Consider the following 27,899-nt stretch of genomic DNA (forward strand, 5'->3'; position numbering starts at 1 on the left):
CTCTACTCTGGGTACTTCTCATAAAATTAATGAAGAAATGAGGGAGGAGCAAATTTCTTTAAAATTTTAGCTTTAAATTTGATTTAGTTTGAATTTTCTGCGTTTAGGGACTGTTGGGTACAGCATTTCTAAATGTACTGTGTTATATGTTAGAGGCTGTGAGGTACAGAATCTTGTGTGTGTTTAAAGATTAGTTATTTATTTGGAAGGCAGAGTTAGAGAGGGAGAAACAGAGGTCTTCCCCATCTACTGGTTAATTCTCCAAATGGCTGAAATAGCCAGGGCTGGGCCAGAATGAAGCCAGGAGCTTTGTCCAGGTCTCCCACGTGGATGGCAGGGCCCAAGCACTTGGGTCATCTTCTATTGCCTTCCCAAGCACATTAGCAGGGTCCTGGATAGAAGTGGAGCAGCTGGGACAGTAACCAGCACCCTGGCATTGCAGGTGGCAGCTTAATTTGCCATGCCACAACTTTGGCTACCACACCAATGTATTGTGTTAAGAGAGTTTTCCTTCAGCCCTCCTTTTTCTAAGTGCTTATCAGTTTTTATTGTTTATTTATTTATTTTATTTATTTATTTGAAAGTCAGAGTTACTCAGAGAGAAGAGAGGCTGAGACAGAGACAGAGAGAGAGGGAGGGAGGGAGGGAGGGAGGGAGGGAAGGAAGGAAGGAAGGAGGTCAGTCGGTCTTCCATCCGCTGATTCACTCCCCAATTGGCCTCAATGGCTGGAGCTGTGCTGATCTGAAGCCAGGAGACAGGAGCTTATTCTGGGTCTCCCACATGGGTGCAGGGGCCCAATGACTTGGGCTATCTTCTGCTGCTTTCCCAGGCCATAGCAGAGAGCTGGATCAGAAGAGGAGCAGCTGGGACTCAAACCAGCACCCATATGGGATGCCAGCACTGCAGGCGGCAGTGGCTTTACCTGCTATATTACAGTGCCAGCCTCAATTTTTAAATATTACTGTCAGAGTCTATTACTTTTGCCTTTTATCTCTCAGCAAGGCTTAAAGTGATGGAAAGTATCACTTCTGTATATAAATTAAATGCTGTATATGTGATGTCTGAGAGTTCATTTTGGGATTCCTTAGGGTTATTACAATTTATAGTTAAAGATGAATGGATGCTAATATTAGGGAGGAGTTGCCTATAATTCTTATCAATAGAATGCTGAATATTAAAGTTGGACAGGTTCTGAAAGAGTGTTTTATTCACTACCAGCCCCCTTTTTTGAAGCAACTGAAAGAGTTGTGGAGATTTATCAGAGATGCAACATTAGAGGTAGGACTGGCTACAAATCTGGCCTTTTTTGACTTACAGTTTTCCCATTGCCCCTTGTTATCATGCAACCATGTTGCATGAACTAGTGATTCTTTTTCCAATAGCGAGGTGAGTTTATGCATTAGGTTTTAATTTCTGACTATATCTTCTTCCCTGTTAGCAATCTGGAGAACACATGAGACCCGCAGACAGTTTTTACAATGATGTCTGGCTAGAAAACTTGGCCTTGGTATTTTTGAACTTGGTCCAAGTAGCTCACTCAAATTTCAGTTCAAAGCAGCCTCTCACCATTTGATACCCAAAGGACTGATACTCTACTCTGATCAACTTCAATCCATATACTCTCAAAGGTTCTTGGCTAAAGGAGCAAGGTAATTTTAAATCAATAACGTAAAAATCAATAATATTTTTTTCCATCTGTCTCTTCTCTTTGGTCTGTGGTGGAGTTGGGTTGAATGGTAGAATTTAAAGCTAAAATTTTAAAGAAATTTGCTCCTCCCTCATTTCTTCATTAATTTTATGAGAAGTACCCAGAGTAGAGGGTGAGATGGAAGGGGCCTGGGTTCCTTTCCCTTTGGCCAAAGCTGACAGCTTCTAAAGCAGTTCTGAAGGCTGAGTTATGGCCAGAGCTACCCCATGCCACCAGGCTGATGGGTTCCCCCAACAAGGCCTCCTCCCCCACTCTCCACAGGTCTCCAAGCAGCATCAAACTGGTTGTTAACAGGCTCTGCAAACAGGCTAATTCCACAGCCTAGCCCCCTCCCAACTATGTAGAGTCTTATCTATCGCGAATAATCCAATGCTAGGCCCTTTCCACGGAGTGGCAGAAGACGGGAAGGAAACAGCACTGGACAGGGAGTGCAGCCCTGGATTGGGAGGCAGAGATGTGGCTTTGCTGTTTCCTGTTACTCTGTTAAACTTAACAGTGTGTGATTCACAGGATTATTCTAAGGATCATTTCCACAAGGTCACAAATGGAAATACTGTGTAAACCATAAGGTGATTTACAAATAATATATTATTTAGAAAGTGGAAATGAATGGGAGTGGGAATGTTGGTTGTTACAGAAGAGGGGTGTCAGAAGAAAATGGGCTGTGGTGGTAATAGTCACAGTGCAGAAAAGGAGGAAGAAGAGATGGTAGTCAGTGATGTGGGCAATGGAAATATTAATTTCCAATACAGGTTCTTTTTTAAAATTATTTATTTGAAAGGTGTTAGAGGGGGGGAGACAGACAGACAGACAGACATCGTCCCTCTGTTGGATCATTCTTCAAATGGCTTCAATGGCCAGGACTGGGACAGGCCAAAGCCAGGAACCTGGAACTCTATCTGGGTCTCCCACGTAGGTGAAGACCCAAGTACTTAGGCCATCGTCCACTGCTGCTGCTTGACCAGGCATATTAGCTGAGAGATAGATTGGAAGTGGAGCAACTGGGACTAGAACCAGCGCTCATATGGGATGTTAGCATTGCAGGCAGTAGCTTTCACCTGCTGTGCTATGATACTGACCCTGCTACTCTAGGTTCTTGTCTCCCACAGAGGTAGAAACACTAAGCAGAGAATAGGATCATATGCAACTAGGAACAGAATTTATTTAACAATGAGAGACTAAACATACATTTACCCGCAAGTATGGGCCACCCCACACAGAAATATCCATCATAAGTGGGCCAAAGTGTTGCCCATAAAGGAGATAAAGGAGAAAATAAAAGAAAACTTCTAAGAGTGGGAGAAATCTGTCTGAGAGTGCTAATGGCTTGGGAGAGCAATGGAAGATGGCTCAAGTCCTTGGGCCCCTGCACCCTTGTGGGAGACCCGGAAGAAGCTCTTGGCTTCAAAATTTGTCCAACTCTGGCCGTTGCAGCCATTTGGGGAGTGAACCAGCAAATGGAAGATCTCTCTCTCACTCTCTGTAACTCTGCCTTTCAAATAAATAAGTAGATCTTTTAAAAAAGAGAGATAAAGTTGGACGGGTACAAGAGTTCCAGCTCACCTAAACTTTAACTAACTGCTTAGTTGCAGTTAGTAAGATGTGGTAGAGACATCTCTCTACTTTTTTTTTTTTTTTTTAAATTTTTGACAGGCAGAGTGGACAGTGAGAGAGAGAGACAGAGAGAAAGGTCTTCCTTTGCCGTTGGTTCACCCTCCAATGGCCGCCGCGGCTGGTGTGCTGCGGCCGGCGCACCGCGCTGATCCGAAGGCAGGAGCCAGGTGCTTCTCCTGGTCTCCCATGCGGGTGCAGGGCCCAAGCACCTGGGCCATCCTGCATTGCACTCCCGGGCCACAGCAGAAAGCTGGCCTCGAAGAGGGGCAACCGGGACAGAATCTGGTGTGCCGGTGCCGCTAGGCGGAGGATTAGCCTGTTAAGCCACGGCGCTGGCCGAGACATCTCTCTACTTAACTCCCTCTTACAACATACAACTGTCTTTAAAGATTTTCCTACTTCTTTTTTTGCTTTAGCACAGTATCATAACTGTGATTTCCATGTTTAAACTGGAATATTTTGCCATTTAAGGCATTTATTCAAGTGTCTTGTACAGATCTACAGTGCTTCATAAAGCTCATGTTTAAGCGGTAGTATATACTTGCCTTGCATTCAAAACAGCTGAAGAAATGCTAATGATGAAAATAAGGTTTTGGATTTGGCTCTGCTTAAGTAGATGTTTAAATGGTGTGGAGGAATCCTTTTAACCAGAACAAAGGACTTGAAGGCCACATATCCCTAGGGAAAGCCAAGTAACTATAGTCATGTTTTTGATCTCAGGGCCAGTTAAGAACTTGTCCAAGGTCTCCCCTCCCCCTGCCATGAGTAACTTGTTGAAACCAGAACAGAGAACTTGTGACTATGTGTTGCTAGGCTGACATATTTTACCAGTCATTTTGGTTGCAAGTGACAGAACCCTCAATTCAATATGGCTTTAAAAAAAAAAAGGAATATACTGGCTCACTCAACTACAAGTTTTAGGGGTCACACTAGAAGGACTTGGTTTCTCTTTATTTTTCTGGGTTAGAATCAATCTTTGACAGGTTTTTGCCTTGTATAGACAAGATTGAAGCCAAGAGCTTCGGGGCTTATATCTTCAGACTTCAAGTCCAATAGAAGAGGGAATTTCTTTTCTAATGGTTCAAACAGAAATTTGTGCCTGGGGGACCTGGTGTGGTGTAGTAGGTAGGTGGCCACTTGGAACCTCTGTGTCCCATATTGGAATGCCTGGTTCAAAACCCTGTTCCTCTGTTTCCAGTATAGCTTCCTGCTAATGCACATGCTGGGAGGCAGCAGATGATGTCTGTAACTCATATGGGAGACTTGGATTGAATCTGGGCTCCTGGCCTTGGCCTGTTACAGGCATTTGGAGAGTGAACCAGAAGATGGAAGATTTTTCTGTTTTTCTCTTTGTGTGTGTCTTTCAAATGAAAAAAAATTTTTTTATAGATTTATTTAATTGAAAGAGCTTATAGAGAGAAAGAGAGAGAGAGAGAGATATCTTCCATTCGCTGGTTTACTCCCCAGATGGCCACAATGGCTGGAGCTGGGCTGGTCCAAAGCCAGGAGCCAGGAGCTTCTTCTAGGTCTCCCACATGGGTGCAGGGGCCCAAGCACTTGAGCCATCTTCCTTCACTTTCCCAGGTGCATTAGCAGAGAGCTGCATCAGAACTGGCACCCATATGGGATGCCAGTGTCACAGTCAGCTGTTTAACCTGCTATGACACAGTGCCAGCTCCAGTAAATAAAAATTTAAGCAACATATTTAAAAGAAAAAAAATTGTGCCTGACGTGGCAGTAGTCTGAAATGGGCCATGTGCACCTGTTGCAATATGGTATTGAGAATGCAATTCTCTGATTTGCCAGACTAGGCCACGTGCCCACTTGAAACAGGTGATGGGGCTGATAGCACCAAAATCTCTTGAACAGAAAGTGGGTTGAATTTCCTAGAAGGAAAAGGGGAAATCAGCAGTTGTTTGCTACTGAGGAAGTTTTATTTAAGTAGGTGTAGGCGAGAAGTTTTTTTTTTTTTTTTTAAATTTATGTATTTATTTGAAAGGCACAATCCCAGAGAGAGAAAGAGAGAGGGAGAGATAGAGTTCTTATATCTGCTGGTTCGCTCCAAATGGCCGCAGAGGCTGGGGCTGGGCCAGTAGCCTGGAACTCCTTCCGGGTCTCCCATATGGGTCACAGGCACCCAAGCACTTGGACCATCTTCCACGGCTTTCCCAGGTACATTAGCAGGGGGCTGCATGAGAAGTGGTATAGCTGGAACTCTTGTAAGTGATGCCAGCATGGCAGGTGGCAGCTTAACCCACTGCTCCGCAATGCAGGCCCTGGAAGGATTTTGTTGTTTGTCGAGTTTTAAAATCTTGGCAAATAATTATTCCTCAAAATGTATTTCCTGTTTTTCTTAGTTAAAAGTGATGTGATACCATTGAATTTCTAACAGTTCTTTGTTAGTGGTGTCCTCCTGTCACACTTTCCTGTCTTGTAGTTTGACATTGTCAATTTTGGTCATGAAACCACAAATAAAAATGTAGAATGATTATAAAAATTGCTAACTACCTATAAAATAAGCAGAGGAGCATTTACACTTTTTAGATACTTTTTTTAAAAAAAAGATTTATTCATTCATTTGAAAGGTAGCGTTATAGAGAAAGGAGAGAGAAAGAGAGAGAGAGAGAGAGAGAGAGAGAGATCTTTCATCTGCTGGTTCACTCCCCAGGTGGCCACAATAGCCAGGACTGGGCCAGGCTAAAGCCAGGAATCAGGAGCTTCTTCTGTATCTCACACATGGCCCAACCCCTTGGGTCATCCTCCACTGTCTTCCCAGGCACATGAGCAGGGAAATGGATCAGAAGTGGAGCAGCCAGGATTTGAACCAGAGTCCATGTGGGATGCTGGTGTTGCAGTTCACAGCTTTAACCTATTGAGCCACAGCATTAGCTGACGATGCATGCTTTATATACCTCTTTTTAGTTATTGTTGCACTATAATGTTTGAAGTTTAGTGTCTTTGAGTACGGATCATTATAATTTCTTTTCTATACCATATTTATACTCTATAAAAGTATTTTACTGGCCGGCGCCGTGGCTTAACAGGCTAATCCTCTGCCTTGCGGCGCCGGCACACCGGGTTCTAGTCCCGGTTGGGGCGCCGGATTCTATCCCGGTTGCCCCTCTTCCAGGCCAGCTCTCTGCTATGGCCTGGGAAAGCAGTGGAGGATGGCCCAAGTCCTTGGGCCCTGCACCTGCATGGGAGACCAGGAGAAGCACCTGGCTCCTGGCTTCGGATCAGCGAGATGCGCCGGCCGCAGTGGCCATTGGAGGGTGAACCAATGGTAAAAAGGAAGACCTTTCTCTCTGTCTCTGTCTCTCTCTCTCTCACTATCCACTCTGCCTGTCCAAAAAAAAAAAAAAAAAAGTATTTTACTGATATGACTTGAGTGTCACAATATATTGGTAAGTTATTAGGTGAAAAAAGTAGACTACAAAATAGAAGGAACTAGTTTGTGTTAAATTGAAAGACCAAATGTCCATGTTAGGTACTCTGAGAAATGATATAATGATGAAAGTTTTTAAAGCTCTGTTGTGTATTTTAAGCTTCTAAAAATTAAATTGTGAAAGATAAATAAAACACAGATATATATAGCCTCACTTGTAATTTTACCCTCCATGGATGGAAGGAAGAATGGTATCTATATTAACCTTGTTCTGGAGGTAGATTTTAAAGCTGATTTTAATAATTAATTGGTTCCAGGGCCAGCCCTGTGACATAGCGGGTAAAACTGCTGCCTGCAGTGCTGGCATCCCATAAGGGCGCCAATTCCAGTCCTGGCTGCTCCATTTCCAATCCAGCTCTCTGCTGTGGCCTGGGAAAGCAGTAGAAGATTGTCCAAGTCCTTGGGCCCCTGCACCCATGTGGAAGACCCAGAAGAAGCTCCTGGATCCTGGCTTTGGATCAGCACAGGTCTGGCTATATGGCCAATTGGAGAGTGAACCAGCAGATGGAAGATTTCTCTCTCTCTCTCTTCTCTCTCTCTGCCTCTCCTTATTTCTGTGTAACTCTGACTTTCAAATGAATAAATAAATCTTAAAAATAAATTAACAAATAAATAAATCTTTAAAAAATAATTAATTGGTTCCCTTTGTGGTTTTTTTTTTTTAGTTACTGTAGTTATTACTTTGTTAAGTCATTTTAAGTATTAGCTATCTGTATTTTCTGTAAGGAACATACATCTACATGTTCTAACATAATGGCTGTAGAGTTTTAAATGTAACATGCATGTGTTATTTATACCTCTAGGGAGATAGAGCAAGCATTTTGTAATCCCCTAAAGAATGTTACAAAAACCAAACATCATTTCTTTTCCTGAATATTAACCAAACAGCTCCAGATGGGGTACAACAGAAGTATATCTCTAATCAAAAATAATCAGTGAAAGTTCACACAATTGGGGCCATGAAACTTTGAAAAGAACTCTGCTTTAGACTGGTGGAGATTTATCTGATAGTGAGCAGCATTACTTTGCACATCACATGTTCTTTTGGCCACACCAGGAATGAGTCCCACGGCCTCAGTTTAACCTGGCCACACTAGGAGAGGTTTGGCTTAGCTGATGTCTAAGTTCCCTTTTAAGCAGTGAGCTCTAGGCTATGACTCATCTAAATTTGCCTGAAGCTAAAATGAGGTTTGTGCATAATTCTTCCCTGTCCTCTGCCCTGTCCCATTACTCCTTTCGTAATCTCCTTTTCTGTTATCTGTAATCTCTAAATTTTGAAACCATTTGCTTGGGTTCTGGAGGCCAGAGTAAGTGCGTCCTTCTATCAGTCTCTGATTGGCAGGAATCCAGAAAACACAGCCTCTGATGATGTTCCTGAGGGCCTGCAGTGTGTGCAGAGGCCTGGGTCTGGCACTCAGGCGGTGTAAAGCTTCTTCCTATCCTTCAGCAACAAATATTGAAGGGGAGGCAAGATAGCCAAACAACCAAGCTAGGGTGGTACGTAGAGGCCAGCGGGTTTCTATTACGCATATCTCTGTGCTCCAGCTCAGCCACTGAAGCTCTCTAAGCCCTCTTTCCCCAGCAACATCCATCTGCCAGAGTTTCTTCAAGGAGTACAGCAACAGTTCATATAGGAGTTGTTCTGTTTGGCTGCGCTTTTGACCACGTGTAGAGCTTTAAAACCCACTAATGCCCCAGTCCCAAACCCAGAGATCCTGATGTGATTGACCTGAGTGTGGTTTGGGATTGTCATCAAGGTTGAGACTTACTGATGGAAGGCCTCATCTCGGTGCGTGGTACAGAGCAGGTACTCGCTAATTAGGAGCCAGGGATATGGGCATGTAGTGAATGAAATAATTTTGGTAACTTGGGACATTTCATGAAGGCAATGGCATTTCACCCCTTCTTTAAAGAAAAGGACACACAGTGAACAAAATGATTGAACAGCTGGAAAGTCTGGGCCACTGATGTGAACCAGTGCTCAAGTATCTCAGTATTACATACATCTCTGCACATTTGTGTTTTTGTCCTTCAAGGGTGGAAGGTTCTGACCCTGATTGCATATAGCCAAGGGTATTACCCATATTCATGATCTATTGCTGTGTAACACATTACCCTAAATCTTAGTCTCTTCAACACTAATTATTTACTATTTTCACTGTGGTCAGAAATACAGACAGCGCATGAAAGGCAAGGCTTGGTTCTGCCGTCAGAGTAGCTGAGTCTTGCATGGAGACGTGGGGTTAGCATCAGCCACATGTCCATTCATTCTCATGCTGTCTTAATCCATTTGGGCTGCTCTAACTAAATAACCCTCGACTGGTTTGGCTTACAAATGACACAAATATATTCCTCACAGTTCTGGAGCCTGGGAAGCCCAAGATCAAGGCAGACTTGGTGAGAGCCTCTTCTGCGTTACACCTGACTGACAGTGTCTCACTGTCCTCACGTGGTGGACAGAATGAGCGAGCTCCCTGGGGCTTCTTCTATAAGTCCACTAATGCCAATCATCATGACAGATCACAAACGCTCCACCTGCTGCTACCTTCACATAGGATTCTTCACATAGGATTCACATAGGATTCGCATTCTATGGAAGAATTTTAGTCAGGCACAAACATTCACACCACAGCATGTGTCTGTTTGATGTTGACTGAGGTCCTAAGCAGGAATGCTTACACCTGGGCTTACTTGCTGCGTGGTGGCTGGATTCCCAGGACAAGTATTCTGAGGGAGAAGCTATAGCCATTTTTATGACCTTTGTCAAGGGAGACATAGCATCAACTCCAGCTCAACAATTTCATTGTTAGAAATCAGTCCCAAGCTGGCGCCGTGGCTCAATAGGCTAATCCTCCGCCTTGCGGCGCCGGCACACCAGGTTCTAGTCCCGGTCGGGGCGCCGGATTCTGTCCTGGTTGCCCCTCTTCCAGGCCAGCTCTCTGCTGTGGCCCGGGAGTGCAGTGGAGGATGACCCAAGTGCTTGGGCCCTGCACCCACATGGGAGACCAGGAGAAGCACCTGGCTCCTGGCTTCGGATCAGCGCGGTGCACTGGCCGCGGCGGCCATTGGAGGGTGAACCAACAGCAAAAAGGAAGACCTTTCTCTCTGTCTCTCACTGTCCACTCTGCCTGTCAAAAAGAAAAAAAAAAAAAAAAAAAAGAAAGAAATCAGTCCCTGTCTCCAGTCTACTTTCAGGGGAAGATGAATCTAGATTCCACTTTTTGAAGGGCAGAAGGTGTAAGAATTTGCTGGATTTTTATTTTTTATTTTTTATTTTTTTGACAGGCAGAGTTAGTGAGAGAGAGAGACAGAGAGAAAGGTCTTCCTTTTTCCTTTGGTTCACCCCCCAAATGGCCGCTACGGCCAGTGCGCTGCACTTATCCGAAGCCAGGAGCCAGGTGCTTCCTCCTGGTCTCCCATGGGGTGCAGGGCCCAAGCACTTGGGCCATCCTCCACTGCACTCTCAGGCCACAGCAGAGAGCTGGACTGGAAGAGGAGCAACCAGGACAGAACTGGTGCCCCAACTGGGACTAGAACCCAGAGTACTGATGCCACAGGTGGAGGATTAGCCTAGTGAACCACAGCACCAGCCTCTGATATTTTTTAAAACTGCCGCATTATGTAACAAGCTTGTTGGTCCTTTTGGCCTGTCATGGCTGGAACCTTGGGCTTGGAATCTGAAATTAGGATTTCAAGTCCCATTTCTACCTTTTCCTAGCAGCACAGGTTAATCACTTACTCTCTGTAACACCTTAATAATGCCTGTCTCAGGAGATTAATGAGGATAATGGGCAAAATGAGCATCATGTAAGCACATGTCTTTATTAACTATGAACAGATGAAATTATGTCACCTTTTTTTTTTTTTCAAAAAATTTTATTTTTATTTGTAAGGCAGAGTTACAGAGAAAGAGAGAGGGCCCTAGGTCATCTTCTGATTCCACTATCACCTTCCTTGGATTGGGAATGAGCATAATAGAGTGACAGCTGAAACCACAAGATCACATTAGAAAGGAAGGATGAGCATGAATCCAGAGAGGGTTCTCTTTAATTCCATGTAACTTAAAATGTTTCTAATATAACAATAAATATACGTTTTTGTAGGAGATAGTTATTTTATAAAAATTATGTCTAATCCTTAGTAAAGTTTTTTTTAACACTGTAGAAGTCTTCAAAGTCACTTCCATTTTTGTGTATATAATATATAAGAGAAAGAATTACAGTGATACACACCCAACAAAAGTGGTCATTCCTGGAGAAGGACTTGAAATGAGGGAAGAAGGGACTTCTTTTTTTAAAAATATGTGCTGAATTTCAATGTTTGATTTTAAAAAAACTAGTGACAGGGCTGGCATTGTGGTATAGCTGCCACCTGTGCCACTGGTATCTGATAAGGGTGGGAGCTGGTTCGTGTCCTGGCTGCTCCACTTCTTATCCAGCTCCCTGCTAATGGCCTGGGAAAAGCAGCAGAGAATGGACTAAGTCCTTGGACCCCTGCACTGATATGGGAGACCTGGATGAAGCTCATGGCTCCTGGCTTCTGTCTTGCCTAGCCTGGGCCTTTGTGCTCATCTAAGGAGTGAACCAGCAGATGGAAGATATCTCCTTTTCTATGTGACTCAAATAAATAAATCTTAAAAAAAATTAATGAACATATCTAATTACATTATTTGTATAACTAAAAATACTTTATGGGGCCGGCGCCGTGGCTCACTTGGTTAATCCTCTGCCTGCGGCACTGGCATCCCATATGGGCACCGGGTTCTAGTCCCAGTTGCTCCTCTTCCAGGCCAGCTCTCTGCTGTGGCCCAGGAGTGCAGTGGAGGATGGCCCAAGTGCTTGGGCCTCTGCACCCGCATGGGAGACCAGGAAGAAGCATCTGGCTCCTGGCTTTGGATCGGCACAGCTCTGGCTGTAGTGGCCATTTAGGGAGTGAACCAATGGAAGGAAGACCTTTCTCTCTGTCTATAACTCTACCTGTCAAAAAAAAAAAAAAACTTTAAAAATATTTTATTGGGGTTGGCACTTTGGTGCAGCAGGTTAGGCCATGGCCTGCAGCACCAGCTGCATATGGGTGCCAGTTTGAGTCTTGGCTGCTCCACTTCTGAACCAGCTCCCTACTAATAAGCCTGGGAAAGCAGTGGAGGATGGCCCAAGTGTTTGGGCCCCAGCACCCAAGAGAAACCTGGAGGAAGCTCTTGGCTTCTGACATTGGCCTGGCTTAGCCCTGTCTTCGTAGCCATTTGGAAGTGGATAGAAGATCTTTCTCTGTCTCGCCCTCTCTCTCGGTAACTCTGCCTTTCAAACAAATAAATAAATTTTTTTTAAAAAAAATCTCATTTTATTTACTTGAAAGACAGACTGACAGATTGAGAGGGAGAGAGAGTTATCTTTGTCTGTTGGTATACTCCCCAAGTGCTCACGGCAGCCAGGACTAGCCCAGGACAAAGCCAGGAGTTAGGAACTCCATCCAGGTCTCTCATGTGAGTGGCAAGAACCCAGATACTCGGGCCATCATCATCTGCTGCCTCCCAGGTGCATTAGCAGGAAGCTGCATCTGAAGTGCAGTAGCCAGGATTCAAACCAGATACTATGGTCAGGGAAGCTGGTGTCTCAAGTGGCAGCTTAACTCATTGTGCTATAATGCCTGTGGTTTTTTTTTTTTTTTTTTTTTTTTTTTTTTAAGAGATCTTTGTGTATGTTGTATTGTCTGGGTGAGAATGCTGAGGGATTGTTTTCCTAATCTGTCTTTTTATCTGTTTTTTTTTTTTTTTTTGGTCATATTCTATAATCAGTTCCATACAGTGATGAGACTTCATAGGCCTTAGGGAGTGGGATAAGCAGCCAGACTTGGCTGGAGGGGATGAGGGGAGCCTAAGCTTGGAGCCAGAGAAAGGAGAGTGGGGTTAGGTAAGACCCCTACTGGGGAGGGCTACGGGTGAGTCTGGGCGCAGAACAAGCTCTGATGGAAGGTTTAGGAGCGTTAGGGTCACCACTCTGATCATATTTTCCCATTTAGTGACTGACTTCATCCTGGGATACTTCTACAAGACTCTAGACTGCTTTCATAGGACAGATGACAAATTATTTCCCACCTGTGGGTTTCACTTCATACCAGCCCTGCCTGGTTTTTCCAGGCTTTGTTTTGTGAACAGAAAGGAGCTTGGAATTCTGAAAAGTTGCTTTGGCCAAATCCTATGAACAAAGGGGGCCTTGTTCAGGGCAATGCACATCAGCCTTTGGAGGGGTTGAATTTGTCGGCTGCAATCTCTGCTTTTCAGGTTCTTGCTGTAGTTAGCACTGTTTCTCGGTGTCTGGGAGAGTCCTACCTAGGAGCAGCTCTGCCTGTTCACTCCAGTTCACTCACTTGAGGCCTGTGCCCAGCTCCATTTACACCAATAAGGTCAGCCTAAGTAGTGTCAGTTACTAGTGACCCTCAGGTGATACCCATAATGAGCCACTAAGAGGGAGACTCATTTTATTGCTGTGTTTGGCTGATCTGGGACCATATGGATGCTGTTGTGTTTCTAATCTAAGGTTTCTATGTGTTGATCTCTCAGTCCACCTGTGTGGTACCAACACAGAATTCAGGGATTAGGAATAAGAGTGTCCCTTGCATTAATCACCTCCCTTGTGCAACTGAAATTTTCTGAAAAAGTTAGTGGCATCGACTGGTTTGGGTCCAGGTTGGATAGGGATGAGGCTGTGACAGCTAAATCGGTTATGAAACTTGCTGTCTGATAGTAGGTTGACAAGGGTATGTCAAAAATATAGGGAAGAACGGCTCACTAGGCTAATCCTCCGCCTTGCGGCGCCGGCACACCGGGTTCTAGTCCCGGTCGGGGCACCGATCCTGTCCCGGTTGCCCCTCTTCCAGGCCAGCTCTCTGCTGTGGCCAGGGAGTGCAGTGGAGGATGGCCCAGGTACTTGGGCCCTGCACCCCATGGGAGACCAGGAGAAGCCCCTGGCTCCTGCCATCGGATCAGCGCGGTGCGCCGGCTGCAACGCGCTACCGCGGCGGCCATTGGAGGGTGAACCAACGGCAAAAGGAAGACCTTTCTCTCTGTCTCTCTCTCTCACTGTCCACTCTGCCTGTCAAAAAAAAAAATAAAAAAAAAATTTAAAAAAAAATATAGGGAAGAATGGAATTAAAAGGTAAGTTTAGTTTGGTGCAAAAACTTTTGAAATCCATAGTTTTTTTCATGATACACAATTTCATGAAAAACCTTTATATGCAGAGTTTTTGATTTGTTTTTAAGCACTTGAGCAGGTGTTTTGTGTAGTGATTAAGATACTGCTTAGGATGTGTGCATATCAGAATGCCTGGATGCTAGTCCTGGCTGCACTCCTGATTACATCTTCCTGCTTCCTGGGAAGTAGCAGGTGATTGCTAAAGTAATTGGGTCCTGGCCGGCGCCATGGCTCAACAGGCTAATCCTCCGCCTAGCGGCGCCTGCACACCGGGTTCTAGTCCCGGTCGGGGCGCCGGATTCTGTCCTGGTTGCCCCTCTTCCAGGCCAGCTCTCTGCTATGGCCCAGGAGTGCAGTGGAGGATGGCCCAAGTGCTTGGGCCCTGCACCCACATGGGAGACCAGGAGAAGCACCTGGCTCCTGCCTTGGGATCAGCGTGGTGCGCCGGCAGTAGCGTGCCGGCTGCGGCGGCCAATGGAGGGTAACCGGTGAACCAACGGCAAAGGAAGACCTTTCTCTCTGTCTCTGTCTCTCTCTCACTATCCACTCTGCCTGTCAAAAATAATAAAAAATAAAATAAATAAATAAAGTAGTTGGGTCCCTGCCACTCATATGGGGGTCCTGGGTTGAGTTCTGGGCTCCTGGTTTTGACCTAGTCCAACCCCAGCTATTATGGGCATTTGGGGAATGAACCAATAGGAGATTTCCTTCTATCTCTCCCTCTCTTTCCACCCTTCAAATAAATAAGTAAGCAAAAAAAATTTACAAAGACTGTATTTGGAAAAATGTTTCTTGCACCAAAATACAGTGATGTTTTAATCCCATTTTCCATGAATTCTTTGAGGAGGTACTCTTGTATTTCCACTTGAGACAGCAGTAACTTTGAGCCCTGGGAGGTGTTGTTTGAAATATTGCTGTTTGGCATGCTAAATGACATTCTACCCCCTGGGAAGACTTGTGGTGGGAAACTTCTGAGCGCCTGGGGGAGTGTAGCTCCCGGGTGTGGAGGTGTGGGGAAGCTGTGTGCCGTATGTGTTGCCCCATACTGCTGGACAGCCAGTGGCATTGTGCTCCCTGGGGGAGCGTGTGGCTGCCGTTCCTTCATTTTTGTCTCGTTCTGTTTCTCTTGACAGGGCAATTTGGTGTTGATGCTGTGCCAGAAACCGTCCAACAATGAGTTACTGGAACTTGGAGAAAAGGAACTGTGTGCAGTACCGCAGGCATTTTCTGGTAGATAACAGTGTGTTTCATGGTGAGCTCTCTATTGTATTTAAGTCATTGGAGCTTTTATTTTGTTTCTGACAGTACTTTTATCCCAGAATTCTGGATGCAAATGTAGTATAATTGTTGGATTGAACCAAGAGCTTGAGTTAGCTTGTTTCCAGTTAATTACTTAAGAAGTCCCTAGTACTCATTACAGATCCTTGTGAGCCACGTGCTACCTTCTTACGATGGCTTATTCACCAGTGCCTCCCCACTTCTACTATCTGATACACTCCAGTAATATTCCTTCCAGAAGTTTGCCATCATTTTGGGCTAGGCTCATGGTAAGAGTTCAGTTAATCAGAGGGTACTAAAAAAATGTTCATGAAAACTTGGCATTAAAAGATGGCTTTATTTTGTTGCAGAATATGGAAATCTAGGCATAGTGTTTTATCAAATACATGTTCTACAAAGTTTCTGAAGACACCTTGTATTTGTGGGTTGCTACTCAGTGCTTACCGCCAGTCTGATGTGCATCTTCCAAACTCAAATATGAAAGGAGACTTCTGTCACCTGTGTAGACACTTCCCAAAAAGTGTCCGGTCATTCTTATTGCTGTCCTCGGATGCCTTAAGGCCTATCTGTGTGTCAGCCCACATATAGAAACAGAGCGGAGTCGTCTACAGCACTTACCCATCGCTATCAGGATGGATTACTGAAGCTGTGAATCACAGAGTAATCAATATTAGTCACCTCCCTGGCAAACTAAGAGAAATTGCCTTTCCCCCGCTGACATCTGTTTGTTTTGTAGTATACAGACAGGGATAAGCTCTGTCAATCCTATCAGGGTACTGTGGAGTTGAATTTATTTAAGAGTCAAAGATTTATGTGGCATCAGATGTTTTGGAGTAATCTCTATCAGAAGCTTGTAGAATTGTAGAGGAAAGAGAGACTTCTTTGAGGAGCAGAGTGTAGTTTAACAGAATCCTATAATCTAAACAGCTGTCAATTTTCTAACATCTTTTTTTTTTTTTCTTTCCCAATTTGGTCACAGACTTAAAAAGTATTATTATTTTAATCTGAGTTTATGATAACAAGCTGAACCTTATTCACTGTATTAAGCACTTTAGAGTTTATAGTCTTGTTTCACCATTCATTACACCACCTTGCTATAGGGCCTTACCAGGTAGAAGGTGACTTCATTTTATAGGTGAAGAAATGGGAAGTAGAGATGAAATGAGTACCCACATTCATAGAACTAATTTTTACTATTTTTAAAATTTTTATTTATTTTTATTTGAAAGACAGAGTGAGAGAGACACAGAGACAGGGAGAGACCTTCCATCGCTGGCTTATTCCCTAAAGGCCTTCAACAGCAGGGGCTGGGTCAGGCTGAAGTTACAAGCCAGGAATTCCATCTGGATCTCCCACGTGGGTAACAGGGACCCAACTACATTGTTCTTCATGACTCCATCCCAGGGTCTGCACTGGCAGGAGGTTAGAATTGAAAGCTCAGTCAAGACTGGAACCAGGCCCTTTGGTACAGGATGTGAATGCCCCAGCTGGCCTCTTTTTTTTTTTTTTTTTTTTAATCCAGCTGGCCTCTTAACCACTGTGTCAAATGCCCATTCCCATAGCTAATTATTAGCAAGGTCAAAGTGAAAATTCACACCTTCACCTTTCCAGGTTGGCTTTCTTGAGTTGTGGTGGTGATGAAGGTACCAACTTGGCACAATGCACCAAGATTCTACTCAGGACCGCCAGGGGTCCTGTTCAAATCTTTGCTCTTTTACACAGTTTGCTGTGTGATATTTTCTGTTACAACTGTGAAAAAATAACAAACATGATAATTGAAGGAATATAGGAGTCAGATGATCCAGGTTTATTTTTCTGAGCTTCATTTTATGCCAATTTTGAAAATAGTTCATATCTCATTATATTGATTTTATTATTTTAGAATGTCTGTTAGCCAGAGATTTCAAAGGCTATGGTAATGTAAAAAATAAATATTTTATGTATTTTTAAAGTTGTTACTACCAACTAGTTTGTGAGTACTAGTATATTACAGAATCCTAAGTAAGGGCTGTCATATGAAACTTCTATACGTTTGCAATTGTCATCATTCATCTCATTTCATGGATGGGAAACTGAGGCTAATGATGATGTTCAAGAAGAAATCTGAAATTCAAATCTTGATCTGCATAGCTCCAACACCCCAACATTGCTTTTCTTCCAGGCTGCCATTTGCATTTTAACAGAAATACACACTCTGAGAGGTTAAGTTCTATTCCACAGTAGTTGCTCTGTGAGTAATTAGCAGTGTATGATCTGGAACAAGTTGCATAATCCTTTAGTAACATGGTTCTCTCCTTGGTGAAATGAGTATGCTGCCATTGAAGATTTTTGAGGTTCTTTCTAATTTTGACTTCTGAGGTCCCATTCGAGTATTTCTGAGAAATACAATTGTTATTTTGTGTGCTTCTTTTTCATTAAACACAAGATACACCAGGGGGCAGTATAATACTTAAAATATGAATTTTTTTTTTCATTCTATAACTTTTGAAAAGATTTAGAGGTGCTTAAATCCTCCCAATATTGAGAGGATTGAAGCCAACTCGAATTATGATTCTATTGTGAGAGTTAAGTATTTCTGATAGTGTAATATGTAGTTTTTGGTTTCTGTGTCTGAGGATGGTTTGTAGTTCAGGAAAGAATCATGTTCTCTGCTCTTCCTCTGCATCTTCAGAAGATTTATGTTTATGAAGATAGTAACCCCTTTAACTTAAGGGAGAGTTGGGATAAGTCTTGATATATATTAGGTCAAGGGAGACATAGCAATTTATTGAAGATTTAAGAACATTACAAAGAAGTTTGTTTATTCATTTAAAAAATTTATTTGACAGGCAGAGTTACAGACAGAGAAAGAATCAGAGGCACACAAATAGAGAAAGAAGAGAGAAGGAGCGAGAGCGAGAGCGAAATGACTTTCACCTGCTGATTCATTCCCCAAATGTTTGGGCCAAGCTAAAGCCTGGAGCCAACAACTCCATTTGAGTTTCCCAGGTGTGTGGCAGGCTCCAAGTACTTGAGCTGTTACCTGCTGCCTCCCAGGTGCCTTAACAGGAAGCTGGATAGGAAGCAGAGGTGGGAGTTGATCCCAGCCACTCAGATACAGATTTCAGTCATTGCAAGAAGCAGCTTAGCCACTGTATCATAATGTCTGCTCCTTGAACATTTCCAAGAGACCAGAAGTGACACATGCCTCAACTCAGAAATGTCAGGTTTCTTTTGAGAGGTCTTCTAGTGTGTGGCCTTGCCTTGTTTATGTTGATAACTCCTTACATAACCAGATCAACCTAAACCAAGAGAAACAAAACTATTTCATTATAAACAGAAAAGAACCATGTCCCCTGCACGAAGATAAGCTTTGGGAATATGTAGTGCAAATTGTGTGAGGCAGACTCTTTGCATGTGCAGACTTATGCTGTCTTCCTAGGGGGACTGAGGTGCATTCAAATGAGGACTCTATCAGCTAAAATGTTCAATAGAAGTAAAAGTAAAACATGTAGCATTTGTATGCACTGTCTCACAGTTCAGAGCCTCCTTGCTGCTGCTAGAGGCAGTCTATTCTCACTGGAAACAATTTAGAATAGTTTCTAAATTCTGCAGCACAATTCTGCAAACAAAAGAGAAAGTTGCTGTTAAATTCACTGTTCTTATTCTGCTTCTGTCCAGCCCTTTAACTGCGACTTCATCTTCACAGCGCTTCAGAGGCAGGAATGGAATGCCTGGAAAACTGGGAGATGATGCCTGCTGGCCAACACCTGGCTGAATTGACTTAGTTCTCTGGCGATGAGGGCGACTCTAGAAATTATTAATTTTTGTATTTCCTACTTTTCTGTCATTTACTCAGATTTTTGGGGGAACTTACTGAATCCAAAGGGATCTGTACCAATTACAGAATTCTAATTGCTGGGATTATCATCTATTGGCTTTTATCCTTCTGATTAATTTGTAATAGAGAAAAACCTTGGGAAAGGACTGTTTTGTATAATATGAAGTTTGCTTTAATGGCTTGGACTTTCAAGAATTATTCTGATTTGAAAATTGCCTGTATATCCTGAGTTGTTTCTCTTGGTTGTAGTGTATTGCAGTATTTTTCCCTGATCTGGGACATAATCTTGATTCGTAAGCCAATAATCAGTGTATTTACAATTAATATGTATAATTGCTTATAAGCTTTTCCTAACATTTTGTCTCCTTCATAGAACATACTTGGAGATCACTTAATGGTTGTTTTCATGCTCTGTTAGTTTTAGTTATCATCCCAAGTTCTTATTTTTTTCTTTTAAAGTTTTTTTTTAAAGATTTATTAATTTGTTTGAAAGTCAGAGTTAAAGAGAGAGCAAGAGGCAGAGATCTTCCATCTGCTGGTTCACTCCCCAGGTGGCTGCAATGGCCAGGGGCCAAAGCCAAAGTCAAGAGCCAGGAACTCAAGCAGCCAAATGCCTGCTTCTGTGTAGTATGTCTTTTCAAAACCTTCCCTTATATGCACTTTTTTAAAAATATATTTTTTAAAGATTTATTTATTTATTTGAAAGGCAGAGTTACAGAAAGGCAGAGGCAGAGACGGAGAGAGGGGGGGAGAGGGAGAGAGGTCTACCATCTGCTGGTTCACTCCCTAAATGGCTGAAGTGGCTGGAGCTGTGCTGATCTGAAGCTAGGAGGCTGGAGCTTCTTCCGGGTCTCCCACATGGGTGCAGATGCCCAAACACTGGGCCATCTTCCACTGCTTTCCCAGGTGCATTAACAGGGAGCTGAATTGCAAGTGGAGCCCATATGGGATGCCTGCACTGAAGGCTATGGCTTTACCTGCTACGCCACAGCGCTGGCCCCTTATATGCTCTTTTGCATTGGCTTTAACTACCTTTTAATGAAACAAATTGATGTAGTGAATTAATGAAAAGTGATTTATGTTTTATTCAATCTTCCCTTGCTGGCCAGGGGCCTAGTTGGAGATATGAGGGTAGAAATTTGACTACTAATTCTTAATGGAAAGTAGACTGGAATGAAAACCTGGAGACTAATTCAAATCCCAGATTTACTACGAGTTCTCCAGCTTCATGTCACTCCTGGGGTCCTCAAATTCCCTGCCTTTAAAATGAGGATTGTTGGGGGCTGGCTCTGTGGTGTAGAAGGTTAAGCCTCTGCCTGCTGTGCCGGTATCCCATATGGGCACCGGTTCAAGTCCTGGCTGCTTCACTTCCAATCTAGTTCCTTGTTAATGGCCTGGCAAAACAACTGAAGATGGCCCAGGTACTTGTTCCCCTGCACCCACGTGGGAGACCTGGAAGAAGCTCCTGGATCCTGGCTTAGGCCTGTCCCAGCTCCGGCAATTGTGGCCATTTGGGGAGTGAACCAGTGGATAGAAGTTCTCTCTCTCTCTCTCTTTCAAATAAATAAATATACATTTAGAAAATGTTTCGTTCATTTATAGCAATGAAATTATTAAAAAATGAGGATTACACCAGATTACAAAGTTCCCTGCTAGTGGTAGTGTTTGAGGTCTCTGTGTGGTCAAATGCTGAGATGGGCATGTAGGATATGGAAGTGTCCTAGAGGTCAGCAATATGGGAATGGAAGGCTGGCAAGAGAGCAGTGAGGAAAGGGGGTATGATTGCTTTAGTATTACATTGTGCTGGCAAAATGTCTCCATTTCTCTCTGGAGAGAAAGGAGTGCGTGTGCGTGTGTGTGTGTGTGTGTGTTTTCTGGGTTCCTGCTGATCCAGGAGAGACTGACACACAGGACAAGAGTAGATATACTCAGCACAAGTGTGGTTTTGTTCAGAACAGGGGAGTGCAGAAGTTCTCCGTCATTGGTGTTGCATCCTCGCTGAAGGGAAGAATGCCTGGTCCTGACTGATAAATATGAAAGCAGACGGGAATTATGAAGAAGTGAGTTAGGGTCCCAATTAGTTTAGGTCAGCTTCTTAGTAAGTTAGAACTTAGGCATGCAGTCTGTGTTAGAAATTCGGGGACATCATTAGCTTTTTATGTTAGAGTGGATTTTTTTAAGATTAAAAAATTTATTATTATAATAATATAATTATATATTATATATAACAATATGCATAATATGTAATATAATATATAATTATTATATTATAAGCAGAGGAAGAAAGCTTCTATCTGCTGGTTTATTCCCTAAATATCCACACTAGCCAGAGCTTGGAACTCAGTCCAGGTCTTCTGCATGGGTAGCAGGGGTCCAGTTGCTGGAGCCATCACCTCTGCTTTCCAATGCAGGACACAGTAATAGGGTGCTGGGCCCACAAAGTGGCATTCGTTTTTGTTTTTTAAGATTTATCTTACTGAAAATTGAAGTTACAAAGAAGCATGAATCTGCTTATTCACTCTCCAGATGGCTGCCATAGCCAGGCTGAAGCCAGGAGGTTCATCTGGGTCTCCCACAGTGGTAAAAGGGCCTGACTTCTGCTGCTTTTCCTGGGCTTTTAGGAAGGAGCTGAATAAGAATTGTAGCTGCCGGGACAAGTACTGGTCCCTATACGGGATGCCAGTGTCACCAGCAGCGGCTTTACCTGCTATGCCCCAACTCTGGCCCCAAGTTTCATTTCTTTGCTGAGTCCAAGCCTAGCTTTTCCAGCCAGTCACTTTATAAACAACCCTCTTCTAGGTCCAGAAAATTCCAGTACACATGGGATTACTGTTAACACAGTGATAGGGTTTTGTGAGCATCAATGAGATCAGAAAGATTATCTTTAGATTCTGGGAGGGGCATACTGCAGGGAAAGATGTCAATGATAGGTTGAGAGGACTTAAAAAAAAAAAAAGGAAAAAGTTTGAACTTAAGGGAGAAAATGTACTTGATTCATTTCAATTTTATAAGTTGTAATAGAATGAACTCTGAAAGCAGCAGTGCCCAGGAGATTTCTTTTTTAATCCTACTCTCAAGTCTCTCCATCCCTCAATGATGGCCATTTAGGCAGAAAGCATCGAAGTCAGGTGTCCTTTTAGGTCTGTGGTGTTCAGGTGCATCTTGCAAAGCTTAAAGAGGCAGGCAATGAAGATTTAGGCAAAGGGAGGCCTGGCCTCACCCATGTATGCCATTTTATAGGGGCTGCCCTCCTCCTGCTAGTGGGTGATTGGTTTCATATGAGACAAAGTTTTCCATAGCAGCAAAGTGCTGGCATTGAGGGCAGATGACATCCAAACTCTTTTCTAATGCTAATATTCATGAATTGCCAGTTCCCCTACTTTCCCAATGTGCCCTACTTTTTAACAAAAGCTAATAGGAAAATTGGTTGTGAATTAACAGACCAAATCGATTTATACCCTTTTCTTCCCCTGAGGCAAATCATAGTCATCGACTCTGGCTTTACCAAATTCAATATTTATATCTAGTTCAGAACACAAGGCAATAACCTTGAATGTGTGTTTGAGTGAGACGTAACTTGTTCTATAACCTTTTGGGAATGCAGACTATTCCTTGATTTCTTGGTGATAAAGAAAATTCCTGATGAAATCCTCAGGGGAATGCTAACTGTAATTTAAAATGAAAGTGCTTTCCTATTTTTATTTCTCCAGGGTGATGACATTCTACTTGTAAATGGCCAAATAAACATTTAAAAATCATATTTCCTGAGCCCCTATTGTGTGTATGATAATCCAAGTGCCCAGGGTGACAGACATGGCACTGCAAGGAGTGAAATTTGAAGATGCACCCTTCTCTCTATTGGTGAGCATGGAATATCAATGAAGGCAGACTTTTCCACTCTTCTCTTCTGAATATAATCACACTTGTTCTGAAAGCTTCCTAGCTGTTGGTCTCTCCAAGGTCAGGAGGAACCCCAAACCATCTCTAAACACACAACACACACACACACACACACTTTTGCATATATGCAACAATGCTCAATTGAGCATTCTCAACTAAGTGTAGCTTATGTGCAAATTTTGTTTTTCTCCAATGTATGCTTTTAGAAGTACTGTGTCCTGTTGCAGCAATTTGAGTAGACTATTGCTTTTGAGAGTCTAATCCATTTCATATCATTAATCTCAAACTCTTCTAAGTTCCATGTCCCCCCTCACCCCGAGAATGAACCTAGTGCAGCTGGTAGGGGCTGAGAGAAGGGGTTTATCTGCTATGCTTCTTTCCCTTGAAGAGGAATTCATGGCCCCGCTCCTCAGATTTTGGTATGAGGAAGAGGGATGGGGAGTGAAGGTGGTCCAGCCACACTGGGTACTTCTTTGCCTACCCATGGTGCTGAGGACTCTCTGGTTCCATCTGGATGTTTCATTTCACCCTGGCCGCTGCGTTACCAAGGATTTTTGAGAGAGAACCCGCTGTCTCCCTCCAGCCTCACTTCTTCTTTATCCCAGTTCCCTCTGGTAGGGCATGACTGCTGTTTCCCACATCTCTGTGTCTCTTCACCAGCAGCTCTGCAGACTGCCGAGGGCTGTGGAAGAACACATAGGGTATGAAGTAGCCCCTTCCTGGACTGACTGCAATGTCTCCTCATGCTGTCAGGTGGTGGTGGCCTCCTGAAGCTTCTGCTTTGAGAAATGTAGTCATTCTGTAGCTCTCTCTCCCCTGCTCTCTGAGGGTGAAGGGTGTTTTTTGGTTATCAGAATGCCACCTCTGTCGCCTTGGGCACTTGGGTTGTAATATGCACCAAAGCAGGGGCTCAGGGCATGTGATTAAAATTATTTATTTATTTATTTGAAAGGCAGAAATTGAGAGAAATATTCTACCTGCTAGTTCACTCTCCAAATCCCTGCAACAGCCAGGGCTGGACCAGGCTAAAAATAGAAGAAAGGAACTCCATCCAGGTCTCCCTTGTGGGTAGCAGGGACTCAGGCACTTCAGCCACCATCTGCTGCCTCCCAGAAGCATTAACAGGAAGCTGGATCAGAAATATGGAGTAGCTGGGCCTTGAACCAACACTCTGATATGGGATGCAGACATTCCAAGCAGTGGTTTAAACTTCTGCCACTATGCCCACCCTGGGATTGTGATTTTCAGTGGATGGAATCCCATCCCCCTAACACCCTGACAATTCTCCTTAGACTCCTCTAGAGCCACTTCAGGCAGTTCTCTGCCCACTACTGTTTTAGATTGGGGTGATTTAATCTCTCCAGAGAGATGGAGAGACAGAAGGATCCTACATTTACTGGCTCATTTCCCAAATACTCATAACTATTAGGACTGGGCCAGGTTGCAGCCAGGAGCCCAAAACTCTGTCTGCATCCCCCATGTGGATGGCAGGAAACCAAGCACCTGAGCCACCACCTGCTGCCTCACAAGCACACCACCAGGAAGCTGCATTGGAAGAGTGCAGTAGCTGGGATCCAAACAAGGCACTCGGATATGGGATGTGCTTATCCCAAGCAGTGGCTTAATTAACTGTTAATACTCATCTGTCTAAAGGTACTGGTTTTTTTTGTTTTTGTTTTTAAGGTATGCTGACTTCTTGCAAGGTTGTACAGCTGGATTGGTCAGAACCAAGCAACTATCTGGATTTTTAAAATCCATGTTGAAATATTTCAACCTCTTCCTTATTAGGAATCTAATTCAGAAGGACTCCTGTGATGCTTGTCATGCTTTCCTTGTTCCAGTCATTTACAATCTGTCATGGTGGAGGGCTGAAAGGTACTGTAGAGTGCCTTGCAGAATGGCAAATTAAGGGTCTGCATGTGTGGGAAGCCCAGGTGGATGAGAAAGAGCAATGCTCGTTTTTCGAAGCTTGCACGTTAATCGGGACACACCTATTACCTACCATGAAGTAAGATCCTTAGCTGGCCTTTTCCACTAGACTCTCAAATTCTTTTTTGTAAAGCAGTGGCCAGTGGGAGACATGCCAAACAGAAAGGCGCTTGATTGTGTTATTCCTTTGTGCTTGGGAATACCAATTTTCTAATTACTCAATTTGAAAGAAGAAATAATGTGTCTGATAAACAGTCAACTTCTTCAGATCTGCAGACTTCTCACGTTTTAAGTGGTTACTTAATGAGAATTATTTCCCCCTGGACCTGTGTTACAAATTTAAGCCTTTGTTCTTTAAGCTACATTTCCATAATTATAATTAATTTTCATCTGCTGTCTCATTTCCCCAATTGTCTTTCCCACTCCTGGCCTAATATATGCACTGAGATTGATACGAGGATGAAAATGTCTTCCTACCAGTAGATTCAGAGTTCTTCCAGGGCAATATACTTATTTAATTTAGCTATACAAAAGATCCAGAGTCTTTTATTGGACCTCAGTAATTATTATTAGTGATTGCATTTGTAATCACAACATCCTGTCTCTCATCTGTCAAAACAAATGTGAAAAACTGCAGTTTGTTGCTTCATACCATGTGAATAAAAAGTTATCCCAATAGACCTGTGACATATTTTGTATTTTCTTAGGGCTCCTTCCTTTTAGCATATATGTTTGGTGTTATTAAAAATGCAAATTGTTGGTTTCAAAGGAATATTCAGATTTTTCATTTCAAGCCCACAGCCTAGTGTGACATGGTTTCATCTGTGTACACAGCTTCAACTCCAGTCTATAATAATGTGCTGCTGACTCCAATCCTGCGTTCTTGACTTAGACTTTCCCTCAGTATTTCATACCCACATGTTCACCTGCCTACCTGATGTCCCACTGATGGCCCGAGCCCCAGACTCAACATGTCTGGAGCGCAGCTCCCTCCTCCCCTGCTAACCATCTACCCCACTAGCTTCACCTCCCTCCCTTCCTCTCTCTGTGCACCCCAGCTTCTCTGACCTTCATTCTTTCTTCACTTAGCTAACTTTCAATGCATCCCTCTGATCCCAGAGCAAAGGCCCCTTTTGCAAAGAAGCCTTTTCTGATTTCCCGGATGAGGTCAGCTCTGCCTTATGCTTTCTCATCACTTTGTGTTGCTGCCCCATTGCACATCAAAACTGTTGTCACAAAACAGTTTATTGTAAAAACAAGCTTAATTTCCATCCCTTCACCCTAAGTTGTAGGAGGACAGAGACTGTTGTGATTTCTATCTCCAGCACATAGTATAGTACTTCAACATAGCAGGTGCTCAACAAAATAATGCTGAATGGTTTATTGATAGGGGAGATAAAAGTCACTGATGTTTCATTACTTTGGCACTCTGTTGAGTTTGGGTTTTAATCTTTGCTGTGGAGTGCTTCAGTTCTCTGGCCACAGACTTCCTCCTTCCATGGCCTTCGCCATGGAGAACCCATCAAAGAACTGACACTGTGACACTATTCCTTCCTGAGATTGAGAAGGGTAAGAGGGCACTTCTGCTGAGAATTCAAGTGTGCCTTGGAAAAAATTACTATAACTATGTAAGGCCTCAAAATGCATAAGGACAAGCCCATTTTATTTACCAGAATTTCTTAGGCATTTTGAATTCATTTAGTAATACTTTCTATGTTGGTTCTACAGGGTATTTCAAAAGTTTGTGGGAAACAGTGAATTAAAATACTATGCATGTGTTTCAAAAAGTTTTTTGGCACCAAAGTAAACAACTTTGAATTCATTTTTAAATGAACGTTTAACAAATATGACTCACTTTTAAAGTATTTATTTTCAACTACTTGAAAGGCAGAGCAACAGAGAGAGAGACATATCTTTTGTCTGCTGGTTCACTTCCCAAATACCCACCACGTGTCAGCCAGGCTGAAGCCAAGAACCTGGAACTCCATGCAGGCCTCCATGTGGGTGGAGGGCTGAAGCACATGAGCCATCATCTGCTGTCTCTCAGGATGCATTAGCAGGAAGTTTAATCAGAAAGGGAGTAGCTAGGACTCGGCTGGCACTCCAACATGGGATGTGGGTGTTGCGAGCAGAGGGTTAACTTGCTGAACCTCAATGGCCAACTCTCACGAACCTTGTGAAGTACCCTTGTGTATGTGTGTATTTTTTCAGCTCTAAATTTGCAAGAGTATCTCATTAAAATAGTGCTGTTAGTAAAGACTGCTTAATTGGCAGTAATTGCATTAAAATTAAATGCAGGTTGCCTGCATTTGAAAATCTCCAGTGGTAGAAATGTTGGAGTCATTCTTAGTGCAGAGAGTGTGAAATGGACCTATGCTAACACCAAAGCACGTTTTCTCAGCAAGAAATGGACCTTTGCTAACACCAAAGCACGTTTTCTCAGCAAGAGAAGAGGCAGAAGGCCCGAGGGTACATGAGAAGAATAATCAGTGCAGGGCTTCTTTAAAAGTTAAGATGCACTTATATTTCAGCCTCACAAATTAAAAAAATAACAACCAGGCCTTTCATCTAAGAATCTCAGGCAATATGAGAATATATTCCTCTCTAAAAGGTAGCAAAATTTCTATGAGCAGTAAACATCAATTACAGAATAAATGTGGGATCTGGGAAAACTCAGCTGTCTAGTTTTGTTCTGTCTGTATATGTCTCTTGGTATGTGATTGATATGTGTTCTCAGAATTTCTCTTTTTCAAGAGTAGAAGATGGTTTATGCCCAGTTAAAAAGGGGAACAGTGGCATAGTAGGTAAACCTCTGCCTGCAGCTCTGGCATCCCATATGGGTGCTGGTTTGTGTCCCGGCTGTTTCTCTTCTGATCCAGCTCTCTGCTACAGCTTGGGGAAAGCAGTAGAGGATGGCCAAAGTGCTTGGCCCCTGCACCCTTGTGGGAGACCTGGAAGAAGCTCCTGGGTTCTGGCTTCAGATTGGCCTAGCTCTGGCCATTATGGCCATTATG

At 43.3% G+C, this 27,899-nt stretch overlaps 1 protein-coding gene across 1 annotated transcript in view; it reads left to right on the forward strand.

Moving 5' to 3' along the window:
* PLCH1 (phospholipase C eta 1) overlaps positions 1–27,899 on the forward strand; it is a 287,303-nt gene that overhangs the window by 52,126 nt on the left and 207,278 nt on the right. The window contains exon 2 of the mRNA XM_062212704.1: positions 15,092–15,210. Within this exon, the coding sequence (XP_062068688.1) occupies positions 15,132–15,210 (79 nt within the window). The 5' untranslated portion in view covers positions 15,092–15,131. The remainder of the gene's footprint in view (positions 1–15,091; positions 15,211–27,899) is intronic.

The sequence above is a fragment of the Lepus europaeus genome, chromosome 2, assembly GCF_033115175.1.
Source record: "Lepus europaeus isolate LE1 chromosome 2, mLepTim1.pri, whole genome shotgun sequence".
In the NCBI taxonomy this organism is placed as follows: domain Eukaryota; kingdom Metazoa; phylum Chordata; class Mammalia; order Lagomorpha; family Leporidae; genus Lepus; species Lepus europaeus.